Source organism: Paramacrobiotus metropolitanus, unplaced genomic scaffold (genome assembly GCF_019649055.1).
Source record: "Paramacrobiotus metropolitanus isolate TYO unplaced genomic scaffold, Prichtersi_v1.0 Parri_scaffold0000001, whole genome shotgun sequence".
In the NCBI taxonomy this organism is placed as follows: Eukaryota; Metazoa; Tardigrada; class Eutardigrada; order Parachela; family Macrobiotidae; genus Paramacrobiotus; species Paramacrobiotus metropolitanus.
In genome coordinates this window covers 946,816-963,732 of record NW_026570221.1, presented here as the reverse complement: position 1 = coordinate 963,732, position 16,917 = coordinate 946,816, and the positions used below count along the sequence as shown (strand labels likewise).

Here is a 16,917-nt window from a genome sequence, read left to right as displayed (position 1 = left end):
GCTAAAGCCTTTCTTGACAGCTCTTTAAGAGATTTCTCCGGAAAGCTAAAACATATTCTGACATTAATGGTGATACATGGGCTAGAGATTATCGCGGTCAACCCTGATTGGTTAGCCGGAAAGTTGCGCTAAGACGGAGCGCTTTTGGTACAGTAGTAACTTCATTCTTCGTACAACTTTTTACGTACAAGCTCTTGTAGTTTTAACGTACTAACAGAACTGTTATTTATAAGCGCTATACGAAAGGCTCTTCAAGCAATTCTTTACTTCAACGAGCCAGCTACATACCCGCACTTCGATACGCCTCTTACAGGGGATCGGCGGCTAGCCCACCCAAGGCGAGTAGAAACGGAAGCCACACGCCAACAGAATCTACTTGTTTATGTATAGTATACTGTTCCTCTAACATAGAAGTGATGATAGAACACATCAAAGGCCACCAAGGCAGAATATCAAAGCATCAGCTTAGACGGTGAAATTTAGCAACAGAAAAACTGGCCAGACGGAGAATGTGCTAAAGGAGAACACCAGCCAGAAGGCCCAGAACGGAAAAACAAACTAACAGCCGCTAGGGCGCGGGTGAAAGGGGAGGTCACTCCTCCTCACACGCCGTTGCAAGAAAATTTTAAAAAAACTATTTCGACAAATACCGAGTAGTCGATAATCGCCCAGATTAAGCCGACTCCGACACCACCGCTTTGTCGCGGCCATTCTGCAGGAAGTACGGCAGGATCAGCAAGAAGCGCAGCGCCATACGGGACAGCTTCTCTCCAGGCGGAGATCCTGCAGTCCATCCTTGCACCACTGCTTTCCGCAGTAATTCGATGCCGGCCGCGGATCGGCGGACTGCACCGCGCACAATACCTAGTAAAAACACATGGTGCGGATTTGACAGTGGCGGAAAGCAGATTAAGTGACGTTGCACCGTTAACATGGAGTTTGCAACTGAATTACTGCCATAAGAATAATTTTCATTGCATCTAGCTGAAGTTGATCATGTTTTATCTCATTTATCGTGGTAACTCTATATCCTCGGGACACCCATGTTTTATTCCATTTAATTTCAATTCTTTGTATCGTGTAATATGTTTTATTTTGTCTCGTTTTGATTTTATATCTCACCCTATTTTTAGATAGAATAATTTTAATTCCGTATCTATTGAATTTTATTCTGTTTATTTTAGTTCTACATCTGGCCTGTTTGATTTATTTTACATGTATTTCTCCTTCTTTTAGTTTCTGTGCTCTATTCACTGCTTTTTTTCTATACCATATGTGCTATATTTGTTCAGTTTTATTTTCTGTATTTGCATTATTTTACCCTAAGAATTTAATTCTGCCGAAACTCAAGAATATTCAATGGCTGCTCTTTAACACTAGCTCTTACTTTGCAGACCATCTCACGATGATCCTGTTTGTCAACCTCCACGGCGATAGATTTCAGCCACAGTGAGCCACTCAGCCAGTTCCTGCATCTCGCCATCCTCGAGCCCCGGCAGCGCCACCTCAATCGCCTCCCACACCGTGGACGGCCAATCCTCGCTGATCGGCAGACGCAAGTGGGCCAGGCGGACATCCCGCTGCAGGTCCGGGTCAGTTTGGGACCGGAGGCAGTACGGTCGGGGCAGCGTGCTCCTCACCAGATGGAGTGCATCGCGGGGCAGATAATACGTGATTGCGAGAAATGCGAGATATTCGGCATCGTACATCCTTGGATCGTCCGCAGCATGCAACTTACACTGCTTACCGCGAGCCATCCTCCAGAACCACGACAGACCCGAGCCTAGTTGGGGAAGTACGCTGCGGCCGCCAACGATGAACAGCGCCGTCAGGTGGACGTCGGGGTTGGCCTGCGCGGCGTAACACATCACGTCCGCCACGGCTGACAAATCCCGCATGCAAAATTGCTCCCCGCCGTCATGGATTATCAGGTGTTTGGTGGACTGGTTCATGCGCTTCCAGATGGGCGCCGTCAGGCCGTAATGGAAGCCGAAAGTTTCCGGATTGTCACTGGAACGGGCCGCGCTGGCGTCGATGACGATGTTGGCCGTCAAGATCGGCTCATCCAGCAGAGCGTTCCACGCCGAGCACACCACGCGCAGCTTGGTTTGTGTCGTCGTGTCCAGATGGGCGAACACTTCCAGCCACACATTCGACGTCACGGCCCGCCATTCATCCGCCCCGGCTTCACCAACCGCAGCCGTCATCGCACAAAACATACCGGGAAGGCGTCGGATCAGTGCGTCGTGGAATGGCTTAAGAATCACCTAATCATCAATAGAGCATCGCGGTCAACTGATAGGCGCAGGATTTAAATCAGAATACAGAACTATTCATTCTTATTGTGTAATTTTGTTTCAGTTTAATCGATTAATAAACTTCCAAATGGTTTCGGTTTTATTTGCTGAATTGTAATTGTGAAAAGTGGGTAGAATGCGACCTTGACGAACCTGTACGGTATCTGCGAAGTGCTCCAATGTATCGCCCCCGTCCAGCTCCATGATGTACTTCAGCTGTCCTTCCACAACTTCGACCCAGACCACCTCGCCGTAGCGAACACGTTGCCAGTCCATTTCCTTCATGAGAGCACGCAGCTGTGCTGCTTTCACCACCGCACAGTCGGCTGGCAACGGCAGACAGCGCTTGAAAAAACGTCCCGCAGCAATGTCCTGCGGCAGCGTCACACACCGCTCTCCAGGTTGTTTTTCACGGCGCCCCGCCCACCAGGAGCTCGGCACGGGCCAGCGGAGACGGTGCAAGGGGAAGAGTTCCGTCCAGGTGGCGCCGCTGTCTTCCCGTCCGCGGACGATGGCCACGCTATGGGTGGCGTCTTCGCGAGGAAATGACGCGCTAGTCGGGTTCAGCATCTCGGCGGGCCACCAGCGCCACGCGCCACCGGGATATTCGCGGCGCAGTACTTCCACCGTGAGGCTCATCTCCTGTGGAGGATTACAAGCCCAATAGAACTCCGCGGGCAGGCAGCGCTCAGATCGGAAGACGCAGTGGAAGGGGATGAGTTCGCGGCGCAGAAGGGGACAAAGTAGATCGATGTACAGCCCATTCTCCGCCACGTCCACCACGCGCCCGTACAGCAAGACGTCCTCGTCACCCACAACGTTGATTTGGTTGGTTCGTGCAAACATCGCTGACGATAGAAGTCGTTGCCACAGTCTGCCAAACCACAATGATATTTATCAAGACACGGCGCTACGAGCAAGAGCTTCAACCTTCAGTGCACAACTGCACTGTGACCAACACAGATGCGATTAACAACTCTTACATATTTCGGCGAACCGTAACACTCCTACTCTGTACCGTACCAGTCTCAACGAGCGCGACAGCAAAACTACCCAGACTAATGGCCTAATGCCAATTTGGCACCCTATCATATCGGCCACCATTCATTTCGGCTACCATTCATTTCGGCAGCCAACCTAAGAATGACCTAAAAAACCTGAGAAAACCTAAGAAAATCGAACGCGGTAACCGGATCTATGATAGCCGAAATGAATGGTAGCCGAAATGAATGGTGGCCGAAATGAATGGACACGGCCAATTTTACAAAAATTCGCAACGAGAGCCAACAAAATACGTCAAAAACGCGTTCAAACGTGCTTTCTACCAGTTCTTCTTCCTCTTCACATCGCGTCTCCACGGACACAGACTCTCACGCGGTCTGGACTATCAATAAAAAGTAAAAAACACAGCACACACGGTGAATCTCTGTTCAAGACGGTTATTCACCAAGGCGTTGAACAGGGAAACAATCCGTAAATGCGGAAACACCAAACAGAGCAGTAAAGCGCGCTTCCCTGTGCTCGGCTGTTTCGAAACAAATCGGAGCCCGACAGAGGCGGGGTCAGTGCTCTTCAGCGACATAACGAGCTATTAGCTTGAAACCCAAAAAGAAGAGCTGCAGCATACAGTCTATTAGAACGCCCACCCCAAATGTTATGCCTCGTTCCGCCGCTCTCCGTCATATTGCTTATCTTGCACAGTCTGTTAACAATAAGGGTACTGGACCGTCTGGTCGTGATCGCAGACTGTGAATTTTTGTCTGAAAGCAGGTTCTCTTGAAGGCAGAAGAGTTCGTAATTGTGAAAGCTGTCATTTGTCCCATCGTTAAATCCTCACACCGTACCAGATCACTACATTTCCCTTGCATTCTCCTATTTTTGTAAGTTGCACAGGCAGCACAGCTATATGGCCCTCGAATGAGTGTTATAATACTGAGGCTTTTCACCTGTTACTCTGTAGCTAACAGGCAATAGCTATCGTGATTGCTCACGGCTTCTGTACGCTTTCTGTTAACCCTCTCCGTTGTCTTTGCAGCACCATGAGCGCAACACCCCGCTTCTACCGCGAGATGTGGTCGGGTGCTCGGGAAACCAATTACGGCAACACGGTGCTGGTGCAGCGCCACGGTGGCCAATGGTGGCTCGGGTACGTGCAGGGCGTCCGCGGTCCGGATTTACTCGTTGATTTCGATAGCCACACCGTGGCGGCCGAATGGACGCATTCCAATCGCGTCTGGCCGCATCACTCCCGCTACTACGATTTGAAGCCATACGTCGGCACCACCGTGCAGGTAGCACTGCGGGAGAGCCCGGGTGGACCGCTGGTCTTCCGTCCTGCCAGCGTCATGGCGCACTGCGACATGTTCCTGGCTGTTTGTCTGTATGATAAAAAGCCGGATGAGCGCATCTTTGTGGACAGCAGTCTGTTCGTGGAACGCCTGCCCGTGCTGGATGATGGGCAGAGCTTTTTTGAGCGCACGGACGGTCTGATGTACAAGCAGCATGTTAGGCTAAGGCTATTTTGCCGCATTTCTTCCCAGTGCGGCAAAAGAGCCTTTTGCTATTTTGCCGCACACTGCGTTAAAATAGCCTTTAGCTATTTTGCCGCAGTATGGTAGTATGATGGTGGATCTAGGAAGAATCCACGGACAGAGACAGAAACGGAATCTATCCTGTAGAGTGAGCAGTGTTGTATACTACGAGTTATGCGGAAACGCAAGACACCCGACAATCAACTGCACACTTTATCCCATTCATATGTCACTACAGAAGCTCCCGCAGCAGAATGCTGCGGGGCCAAAAGAGCAGCAAGTTACTCAGACGACGATGGCTAGCAACTGAAGAATATACCAGATTGAAGATCTGGTAGATGAAGAAATTCAACATCAGAATACAGCAAAACAACTTAGCACCCGCACCAGTGCGGGCGTACGGGGAGGCCACTCCTCCTCACAGTAGGCAAAATAGCCATTTGCTATTTTACCGCACAGTGCGTTTAAACAGCCTTTTGCTATTTTTCCGCACTGTGGTCGTATCTAACTTGCCACAGTATAGAGTACGGCCATCTAGACTATAGAGCTACATTTTGTGTTGGATTTGAGCTAACGCCTGAACTTTCCCGCGGGCGGTACCCGAAGGACTGCGAGTATCATGAAAAAATGCAGTAAAAAAAGGGAAATTTTTTGTTAGCTTGTGCTGACCATATGTCTGTGGCAGTGAATGTGTCGCTTGCCAACGCCAATGGACATGGACAGTCCACCGCATAAAAACGTTTAATTCTGTGATAACTTGCGAAGACAAATTACGTAAAGCGATATTTCGTTAAATAGCATAAAACAATATTTAAAATGAAAGTGTAGAGGTGGTCAAGAAAATGACCGCAGCCAGCAAAAAATAAAAACTTCCATGTGTTGTGACCACGACTACAGATAGAATACTGAAAATGGACGATGCCAGCGATGTTTCTTTCCAAAACTTTCATTACGCTCTCATATGAGTCTGCACAAAGCCATATTTTTTGGTTTAAGATTACATTATTGGCGCATTTCTACTGCCGGCATTGTCCGCGCTTACATTTTTCCTGGGTGTGTCCGCAGGCGCCAGCGTAAAAAAAGGATGCCGATGGTCTAACTGCAGACTGGTCATTAGTGCCAACTCAAGCATTAGAGGTCACTTACACTTTTAGGAACGCTTTAGCGGCCGAAGGTAACTAATAAGGCTGCCGTTAAGGTCAGCATCATTGAAGTGCACACTTCTTTGTGCAGTTGCGTACTGTACAGATAGTCTGCAAACGCCCGTGACTGATCAAAACTCAAAACACACATTCTTCAAAGCTGCGCATCGCTCTTCTTAAGCGTGCCCAAGCGATGCATTGATATTTACCAACGCGGCAGAATGCAATTTCACAGTGTTATTGCAAGGGCGGTATAATTGCAATCAGGACGGTTTCCAAAACGTTCTCTTTTTCCGGAAGCAAACAAATTTTGAGACGGTTTTGTTTTCCGCCGCACCGCCCAGGTTGTGCATTAGCAGTGGGACAGCAGGCGAACAGAGGCTCACGATAGTGAGAAAACAAGGCTTTATTGTGGATTGCATTAATGCACCAGAAACCAAAACACAAACCACGTGAAAAGTTCGGTGTGAGCGTGATGATGAAAGTGCAGTTAATGATAATGGTAGCTAATGCTGATGAACGGCATATCGAGCCAAACAGAGGAAGACGCCTAACGCGTAACCGACCAAAACGTCTGGACAACCAAGACACCCGGCGAAAGTTTTGGTCGTTAGACCGACTAAACCGTCCGGCGGCCAAAAACGCATCCGCCGGAAATTTTCCCAACCCAAATTTTTCGCGTTCTCGATGCGACCAGAAGCTCCTGACAGCTTTTGCAGCCCGGACACTTTGGTCAGAGCACTATGTCAGCCCAGACACTTTGGTCGGAATAATATTCCATTCAGGACCCTTTGGTCGGAGGACTTTTTCATCCCGGACACTTTGGTCGGAGCAATAGTTCTGCCCGGCTACTTTGGTCAACGCACCCGGACAGCTTGATCATGGTACTATCTGGTACTATTTAGGTTTAGAAAACTGGCAAACAGGCACCTTCAGTTGCCGTACGTTTTCTTCAGAGTCTTTGCAATATAATCTCGTCCTCAGCTGATTTAACATTTTTTTTATTCACTACTGCATTCTACTGCGATAATTGATTTAATTATGGTGAGGCTAATGCTGTTGACTGCAGGCCATCAACGGCGGCCTCACATACAATCTCTTCCTCAAAAGAAGCCCGACAAAAACTTGGTACTCTCCACAATGAATGTGAGAAGGGATAGCGGGTTTTTCCCATAAAAAGACGCGCCGGGCGCCGCACGCAAGGCTTAAAAATTTAAAAACCAAGATTTGGTTTTATAACCTTCGATGACGCAGCGGTATACGAAGCGCAGCGCATCGTTTTGACGTGGCAGCGCAGGCAAACTATTCGGCTGCCTGAGATACCATAGTACTCCGCCCAAAGTGTCTGGCCTGGAATAGTACTCAGACCAGAATGTCCGGGTTGGAGTAGTACTCCGACCAAAGCGCCCGGGCTGGAATAATGCTGCGACCAAAGTGCCCGGGCTGATAAATTTCTCCGTCTAAAGTGTCCGGGCTGTAATAATACTCCGACCAATCTGTTGGCTGACATAATTCTTGGACCAAAGTGTCCGGGCTGACATAGTGCTCCTAGCAAATTGTCCGGGCTGAAATAGTACTCGGACTTAAGTGTGCGGGCTGTAATAATTCTCCGACCAATGTGTCCGGGCCGACATAATTCTCGGACTAAAGTGTCGGGGTTAACATAGCGCTCCGGCCAAAGTTTCCGGGCTGAAACACTGTTCCGACCAAAGTGCTCAGGCTGAAAAAGCTGTCGGGAGCTGTTAGTCGCATGGAAAACGCAAAAAAATTCGGGTGGGCAAAATTTACGGCGGGCGTCTTTTTGGCCCCCCGGACGGTTCAACTACCGTAACGTCCGCCGGACGTATTGCTCGTACGGACGTTTTGGTCGGTTACAGGCGCTGGCGATGCGAGTGCGTGCGTACGGGAGTGAGTGCGATCGTATGCCCCACTGCACCGGTAGCGTGACTGTCGCTGGCTGCCGTCTCGTAGGCTGCGATAGCAACGGGCCCAACTTGCCTCTGGGCGGGAGTTCAAGCTCCTGCGAAGGGCATCGGCCTCATGCCATCGTTTCTCGGGTTACCTGATGGTACCGGTTCAGTTCACCGAGGTTGGGGTAAGAAATTGGCGCAAAACTTTTTTCCGTCCAAATTACTTCGGGCAAGGTATTAATCTCCTTAGCCGGGTGAGAAACCGGGCTTGAATTTCACTTCCAACCGGGGATCGATCTTCCGGTCTTACCTGACCGAAAGGTTTGTAGCCATTTAATACAAGCTTGTGCTTGCGTCCAGCCGAGGTTCATCGGCTAAGGTGAGTGGAGAGGCACTGTCGCAAATGCGAATGCCGTGAGGCATCCTTTCTGGGTAAGGAATTGGACCTGTAGAGTTACTTGGTCGGTAGAACTTTCGGTGCCGGCAGCGGCACCTGTTACGCCTGGTTTGGCTGTTTGTGACGGATTTATCAGCTGGTTTGGTGGATACGGGATGGCTCCGTTGGATTTGCCATCCAGCCATACGCTCCATTCGGTAGCTGGATCAGCGAGGGCACATTCTGGCCTTGGTTTAGCTGAACCATTGGTGCTAGTGGGACCACCGCAAATAGCGAAGCTCCTGATAGGTAAGGCGCGTTCTGGCCCAAGATGGGTTCGACTTCCGACATAAACTTGGTCATGATCTTCGACACAGAATCGAAAAACAACGGGCCATCATTCGGGGAGCTAGCAAGGAACCGACCCGACCTATCGGGAGAAACAGAAATTGGACTAATGGTCGACTCAACCAGTAAGTCGAAACAGAATTTCATCCCACCTGAACAGCAGCCGGACGCCTACATGACGGAACCGTCAGCTCAACCGGAGGCTTAACCAGAAGCTCAATCGGAGCAAATTAATGTTGAAGTGGCCGACGAGATGGCACAGTTACCATTGGTCGAGATACCAGCCGAGAAGACCTTCTTTACAACGATGCCCGACAGCAAGGTATCGAAGTCGTCATGCAACATCCGTCCCAACGGACGAATAACATCATGAACACCATGGATTAAGAGGAACGACACCGCCCACAAATCTGGCGGATGGCAGAGAACCTACGGCAGTTTCTCATCCGATCTGGATACCAGACGCTGCTGGTGGCAGGCGGATTTCAACATGGCTGCTCACACCGGCCATGATACGGAACATCCGTATGAACGAGCGAATGCCTTGCCATCGATGACTAACCTGGTTTTGTTGAACATACTTTTGTACAGCCCGAACTGGACGCGTGCAAGTCAACTAAACGCCCGGGAATACCAGTATGACAATCTGGAAAGCTTCGCCCAGTTTGTCATTACCGACGCCCACCCGGTTTTTGTCATCACGGCAGCTAGTGCAGCCTCAGATTTACTTAATCATCTCCTGGGAGAGGAGATGGACCTCGCTCAAAACAGTGTGGCTGCAGTCGTATGATACATCTTTGAAGCAAGTCTTGGCAGCTACTTTTGCCATTCCTTCTTGTACGGATTCTATCGGAACCAGCGGATATCATCGGCTTTGGAAACTATCGTGGCCCAACTTGGCTCACCGATGCGAAACATCATCCTCGCCGTAATGCAGCGGGACCTACTTTTTACCCACAAACTTTACGCGGGGAAGTATGGTTTCCGAGAGAAAGAAATAGACCTTTGTGACGACGCACCAGAATTCGTGAGCTGATACAACGAGAAAAAGACTTTACCAAGCGGATTTACCTCGCTTCCTTACGAGAAAGGGATGTCAGACGACCTGGCACCGGGCCCACGAATATTCCTGCTGAAACTTCGAAAACAGGTCGCTAAAGCAAAGAAGGCCCAGGCAGAATACCCAGGCCAGGAAGCGGACGATACGGACGATACATCCCAACGAAGCGGTCCGGCGCCATGTGAACCGAAGGAGGCCCCACGACGCCCTTACCGATGACCAGTGCCTTACGACGAAGAAGACTACTTCGGCGGCGACCCGCCTGTCCCTGTGAACTTGCGATAAGGATAGATACCACACTGGAACCTGATCCCTGCTACGAACACCCAAGAGGAGAATATGCTGAGAAACAGCAACGTCGAGAAACGACAAATGAACGTCGAGAAACGACTTCGAGATGGACACTTTTTTATCTTTCTTACAGAAACCGATAAACTATGAACGCAGCAGTCGTCAACCATGCCTATGTCAATAGTGCCGACCACATAAGTTTGCCGGATTCTGCGGTCGGACCCGGAAACGAGTGGTCAGACCTGCGTATTTGGATTCCTTCACCGTACCGGTACATCCCCCAAATAATCCCTGGAATGAACTGGCCAAACTGACCCCAAATCCCAAGCACGGCATAAGCAGATCGCTCGAACCACATCTGCTACAGTCGGAGCCAACAGACGCCCCGGCCTGCTAAATATGCAAATCGTGGAACCACGCCCGTCTGCTACATGGTGAGCAAGAAGATTACTCCATCCAACCGTCTCCGGAGTATAGACCTAGAGCATTCTGCTAACATGGCCCGGAAAACAGCGCTGCGTGTGTTCAAGGCCATGCTTGCCAAAGCACCCTTGGCCGACTCGGGAACTAAGTAGCCGACCAGCAACCTTCGTCACCGCAGACAGTGGATGTCTTACTCGGCAAAGCTGCCAACAGCGCAGAACGACCAGCCTGATCGTACTAACTCAAGTCGACTACAGAAGCCGACCGCTTTCGAGGTAGTTGTCAACCAGGAGACTTTTTCACGATAGCGGGAGCGAACGAATGGATTCCTGCCCAGAGGCCTAGCTTCCGCAGATCGCGGTGGAAACCCTGATCCTGCTACTTGAAGTTGACTACAAAAGTCGACCGATACACGGTAGTTGCATGGTAGCCGAAGGAACATTGGAAGCCAGATCTGTTACTTCAGCCGCCCACAGAAGTCGACTGTATACTTAGTAGCCAGTCAGAGCAGCCTAACCACAGAATTCGGCCGGACCTACGATCTGACCCTTCAAATCGCAACGCTACTGACTGTAAACCAGGATTCGCTACCTTAGCCGACTACAGAATCGACTATGTTAACGTTAATGGTACCAGCGGAACATATATTTGGGCCGACCAAGGAAGCCGACCATAACGACCAACAGATGTCGACCTTATGGAAACAAGGGAAGAAGCAGGACAAGTCGCGATTCGGGATCACGACTGCTACCATCTAAAAGTCTGGCCGGATTCTCCGTTCGAACCAGATTTATAGGCTCTCAACCAGGAACCTGTACCCGGAGTCCAACCGAAGTTTCCCCCGGAAGATATCGGATCAACCAACCAACTCACCGGTGACCACGACTACGGACGTTTAGAACGTGCTGCCTTTCCTTCAAGGGGCCTCCGACGGTTTGGCCGACGTCTGACGAATCTGATGATATCTGAGGATAAGGCGACTCCGCCGACCCGCTTCCCCATAACTTAAATCGAACATCCTAGGCAGACCACGCTAGTAGACACGGCCGGAACCCTTTTAACGACCCTCGTGGACGTTGGTCGCCTACTCCCAACAGAAGCGGCTTGGCGTCTCAGGTTCGCGACAAAGAAACGAAGAATCGGATCTGACACCACCTCAGGACTTGCATGTGCATAAAGGTAAAATTTCGTCCGGCAACCAGCCCCACATGGGCTTACCGGAGAAACGGGCAGTCTGGCTCAGGTTGGGACCCGTTGGACAGCGCTGCCGAAGTGCGAAAACTGTTCGCCGGTTTTAACCAAAAAGCTTATCCTGTGTTTTGAAGTCCTTTGTTACCACAAGCAAGTACAATTGCATGATGTAGTACAGGCCACTTGGCCGACAGACGCCATGGCAAGAAGCCATCACCGACTTGAAATTAACCGTACGGAATTCGGAACGTCCAGAGGCAAGTCACTTGGAGCGACGGGTTAACCGGCCAACACGAGCTCGGATCCGACCCAGAGTACATATCAGGACGGAGTCGACCATATGATTCTTTACCATCCCTAGACGGGTGTAATAGAGTAAGTCATCTCGGTCGACCATGAAGGAGAACGTATGACCGACCACTAGTCGTTCGGATCACACAACCGAAAGGAGGTCGGAAAAGCACGACAACAAGTCGACAACGCAACCATAAGTCGGACATCAACTTCCCCGCGGAAGATTACACCTTTTGGACGGACAAAAGCATACTCTAGTTGACCATCGGAAGTTGATAGCCGATCTACGAAAAACACCATAGATAACCGACCACTGGTCGGATATGTTAACCGACCGACAAAAGGTCGGCTTACTCGATTAACATCGAAGAAGAAGACGCAGAACTATCTCTTTATGGACGAATTCGACCAAAACAAACTTGCCTGGCCCCACTTGGGTGAAATAGTGCAATTTATTCTGGCCGACCATCGGCGGATGGAATGACCGACCACTGGTCGGATACCATTACGACCGACCACAGGTCAGCTTACAATGGAATGCATCGGATGGAAATACTACCCCTGGCCAAAGAAGCGTAAGGTACTAGTCAACCGACCCTTTCCATCGTAGAAACTCAAGATTTGCAACAGGATTTTCGAGCCGGTTCGTATCGGATAGTCATAACCAGGTTTGTGGTAGCAGATTAAACAGTTTTAACCGATCAATTTTGAACGGGATTACTGTACGGGTCGACCACAGAAGTCGCATCATACAATTATGATATTCTCCGACCAGAACCTTGGGATTTGGAACTTAGCCGGATTCCCATGCGGTACTCTGGTGCAGCACCGAGTCCAAGCTTCCCTCGCGGGAGTTCGGATTCCCGCCCAGAGACATATCAGGCGTACGGCCCTCCGCGTGGTGCTCCGCCCATACTTGGCGTGCGTGCACTCACTTACATGCCGTATTCGCCTCTCTCTTATACGTACGGGTGCTCCTACACTGCACTCTCCGCTGAAGCGGATATAACGCGTGCGCACACTGAGCTGTACTTGCTCTCTCGTCCCTATCTCGCACTACCACTCAGCGTTCATACGCTCGCGTTGGATAGAGTCCAGTCTGCGCATCACACACAGCTGATACATCTGGCCACGACATGCCGCCAGCAAGCTTTCACGCCTAGACAGACGCTCAAGAACTGACTTGCGTGCACGTTCTAGATTTAGGACAGACTGACATCTTTGTTCTTCCAGCATTCCACGCGGTATTTGCTCCCTTTATTTGTCAATAAAGCACTATCGTGAGTCCTCGCACTTGTCCGTTAAACACAAAAAACCTTCCTTCCTTTAATTATTCCTTCCTCAAGTCCAACCACATCGTCAATACGTCGATTTCCTCTCTATTAACAGGAATCTGCGGCAAAATAGTAAAAGGCTATTTCGCCGGTCATACTGCGGCAAAATAGCTAAAGGCTATTGTGACGCAGTGTGCGGCAAAATAGTGAATGGCTATTTTGCCGGCCATAGTGCGGCAAAATAGCAAAAGGCTATTTTACCGCAAACACTGCGGCAAAATAGCCACTTCGAGCATGTTATCCCCTTCCCCGCCGCTCGCCAGATTCGCGACGTCGATCATTTGCCGGCCTTCGTGGACGAAGCATGCCTGTTCATTCTTGGCACTGGTGAGCGTCTGAGCTGTAGTCGGGTGCAGGGTGGTTCCTCGCCGTTCTACGCCATTCCCGCGTTCCGGGGACTCGTTGCGGGGGCAGACGACGTGGAGGTGATGCAAGGAGTCGACGTAGGCGCTCGTGTTTTCGTGCAGGTGGGATCAGATGCCGTGACTTTCGTCTGTCTGGAGCTGCATAACGCGGCCGCGGGACGCCGCATGTTCTGGGATGGGGAGGCTCTGCAGAAGTCCTGTAACCGATATCTCCAAAAGCTGGATGCCATCGGCGCCTTACCAAGGCAGCTAGAATACGGTCAGCAGACGCGTGGCCTAATTTGCTATGGCTATTGCCATATTAGTATAAATACTAATAAGTGGCAGTAGACATTGGCAATAATATGCAGATAATTATGCACAGCCGACAAATCAATTTGCTACAGTTATACGGCAAGGAAAACATGAATGCTAAGAACTGATTTACCGTACTTTAATAATTTTGATCCACAGCTTTTCTAAGAGAGCGATTACCTAAGTTTGGCGATTGTTAGAGGAAATCCTGCTGCCATTTTGAGAAAACTTAATGCGCGACCCAAAGTTTTGAATAACACTAACGATTTTGGTTGTTCCTTCAGTTTTTAAATTGTCAACTTTTTTGAGTAGTGTTTTTCATCCCCGGCTTTCTGTTATGAGATCGGGGCTATTGCCCAATAAATTATAAAAAATTATACTGTTATAGTATTTATAGGTAATGGCTCTCCTGGAAAAGCTGTGGATCAAACTTATCAAAGTACGGTATATCAGTTCTTAGCATTTATGTGTTCCTGTCCGTATAACTGTAGCAAAATGATTTGTCGGCTGTGCGCAATTATCTGCATGTTACTGTTCTGATAATGGTATTCCTTGTGCTAAGGTTCCTCCGGTGAATGCCCACCAGGCACGGAAGAAGTCTCCCTTAAAGATCTGTCGACTCCTATCCTGGAATCCATTTTGACTGGTGTCGATGTGGACAGTCAGCTACGCTTGTCCCGGCAAGTTCACGCCAGTATTCTTCTTAATGCATTCGCAACCTTCCAGCTGAAGCGTTCGCGGATTATGCGACCTCAGAAACTGCTTTAGCGACGATGAAAAAAAAGTAGTAAAAAAAGGAGTGAAAAAAAAGTAGTTTAGTATTAAATTTTAAGTTTAGTAGTAAATTTTACCTAACCTATGTAATTTAAATTATTATTGAAGTAAATTAATAATTGGTTAATTAATATTATTATAGATTTAATAATAGGGGAAGGCTCCGCACACCACGTTTCACCACCAAAGTCTCCGCACACCAGGAAACACCACCGCCAGGCTCTGCACACCACTTTTTATTATTTTTTAATTTTCTTACAAAAACCACCAAAATCTCCTGACACCACCAAGGGCAGAGTGCAAACCACTACCATCTCTGCACACCACTATTTTAAAAAATTAATTAATTGTTTTCACGGGTGGAAAAAGTCAGCACTTTCGTCTCGCGGTCTGGGCCGTCTGGCTGCTCTTTTTTAATACCACTCATTTGCCTCCGCTTCCGTTGTACGTGCTCATATAAGTAGTAGTCGTACTCTATATATTACGAGTATGTAAGACCGAGCACCGTATCTCTTCGAAACTGCGAGTATAAGGGGTGTCCTGAGACTGCCGGTATTTTTAATATATATGGTGGGGCGCAAAAATGGTGGCCCGAGACAAAACGTGGTGCGAACAGTGGTGTGCGCAGCCTGGCGGTGGTGAAAGGTGGTGTGCGGAGACTCGGAGACTTTGGTGGTAAAACGTGGTGTGCGCAGCTTTCTCCTTAATAATAACTAAGTAAATTTAGTGCTGATTACGTAAATTTTAGCAGTAAATTTTAAGAGTAGTAATTTGTGTACGACAGTACGAGTAGTAGCAACGGTGTAAGTTGCTGTTTTATTTAACCAGGGTCTGTGCGTTATGGAGTGAGATGGTGCGGACATACGGAGAGCGGGTCGTCATCCTGGATAACTTGCAGATGTGGCCGCAGAGACCCTATGCTCACGACTTTAGCGTTGAGTACTGTTCCCGTGGGCACAAGCTGCTAACCACGCTGGACCGCGCCGTCACCCGAAAAACTACAGTCCTGCTGCTCTTGGGTGACCGCGACGAAGTTACCGGTCATCATCGATACTTCATCGGTCTGGAAGAGAAAATGGACACCGTCAAAGCTGTATTGGACATCAAAGGAATCCGCCTGTCCTTAATCGTGGTGCGGTACAATGCTGTGGTCGCTGGGGAAGCAGGGGATCGCTTTCTGGTCATCGATGTCGACGACGATACCAACGAGGTCATGGATATCGACGATGACGCGGACCAGGCCTTCAGTATCGCCGACAAGGAGTATACAATGCGCGCGGTGTCCTCCGTGATGAGCGTGTGCGATGCGCTGGTCCTGGGCAACTACCATGCGTCACAGTCGATCATTTGCTCAGTGTGGAATCGGATGAGGAACTCACGCACGGACGAGGGCCTATTACCGGATTCTCTGTACACTGGTTCGAACGAGTTTACAACCGCTGATGTGGGCGTGACCATTCCGTTCCTGCGCTTCCGCTGCCAGGACGCCGCCGTTGAACAGCGTCGGTGCTTTCTGTTCGCGGCCAACGACAGCAGTCCCGCTGTTAATCAGCAGGTCCGCCAGAAGGTCACGGCGTTGTTTGCGCATTGGGCGGAAACCGTGACCGAGGACGAATGGGCTCGCGTCCGAAAGTTTCTCCAGCTGTAAGCATCCAAGGCTAGTTCGACGTTTTCCGCATTCCGAACACTTTTACGATATGAGTTTGTGTTCCAGACACCATAGACAAGGTATTCTCTGGTTGTTCCACACTGGAAAGTTGATAACGTTTTTAATTTTGTTTATGCCGTGTGCAAGTTTGGGTGAACACAATAGTTATGATGTGCTCAGTTTATGAAAAGTTTTTGTCATGTGGAACAACACAGAGAACACCGTATCCGGAATGCAGAAAACGTCGAAGTATAACAGCCTTCAGTTGTGGGAGAAAGTTGCAGCGGAAATGGTTTGTTGTTTGCTCAGGTTCAACAGTTTGGGACCCGGTGACAATTCCCGGCTCTGGGAGACGTTGGATATGCGGCAGCTGGATGTTTCCAAGTTGAATAACTTGACCTTTGCCGCTCTAAACGGATGCTACATGGACGACGTCGAAGAGGATGACTTCGACTACGATTTAGACGATGGCGAGAACGGCAGCGAAGACGAAGACCCCGTCGGATAGTTGCACTTTGAAATACGGTCGTGGTGCTGTTCGTTGCTAGTTTTGTTCTTGAATTTTTGTTGAAGCGGACTTAGTCGATAGCTAAAAAATTGCTTCGATTTTTTTCATAATTTGCTTACAATAACTACGAG

General features: G+C 49.4%; 1 protein-coding gene across 1 annotated transcript; it reads right to left on the bottom strand.

Moving 5' to 3' along the window:
* Positions 1-509: 509 nt before the first annotated feature.
* Positions 510-3,411, bottom strand: LOC129580884 (uncharacterized). Its single transcript, XM_055471627.1, has 4 exons — positions 3,281-3,411; positions 2,451-3,171; positions 1,388-2,267; positions 510-864 (listed from the first exon to the last, which is right to left on the bottom strand). The coding sequence occupies exons 2-3, from the start codon at positions 3,141-3,143 to the stop codon at positions 1,419-1,421; spliced, it is 1,542 nt and encodes a 513-aa protein (XP_055327602.1). The 5' UTR covers positions 3,144-3,171; positions 3,281-3,411; the 3' UTR covers positions 510-864; positions 1,388-1,418.
* Positions 3,412-16,917: the final 13,506 nt, after the last annotated feature.

Coding starts and splice junctions, on each gene's coding strand:
- LOC129580884 (XM_055471627.1), bottom strand. CDS start 3,143: ATGTTTGCACGAACCAACCAAATCAACGTTGTGGGTGACGAGGACGTC. Junction 2,268..2,450: donor ACTTCGCAGATACCGTACAG/GTTCGTCAAGGT, acceptor ATTGATGATTAG/GTGATTCTTAAGCCATTCCA.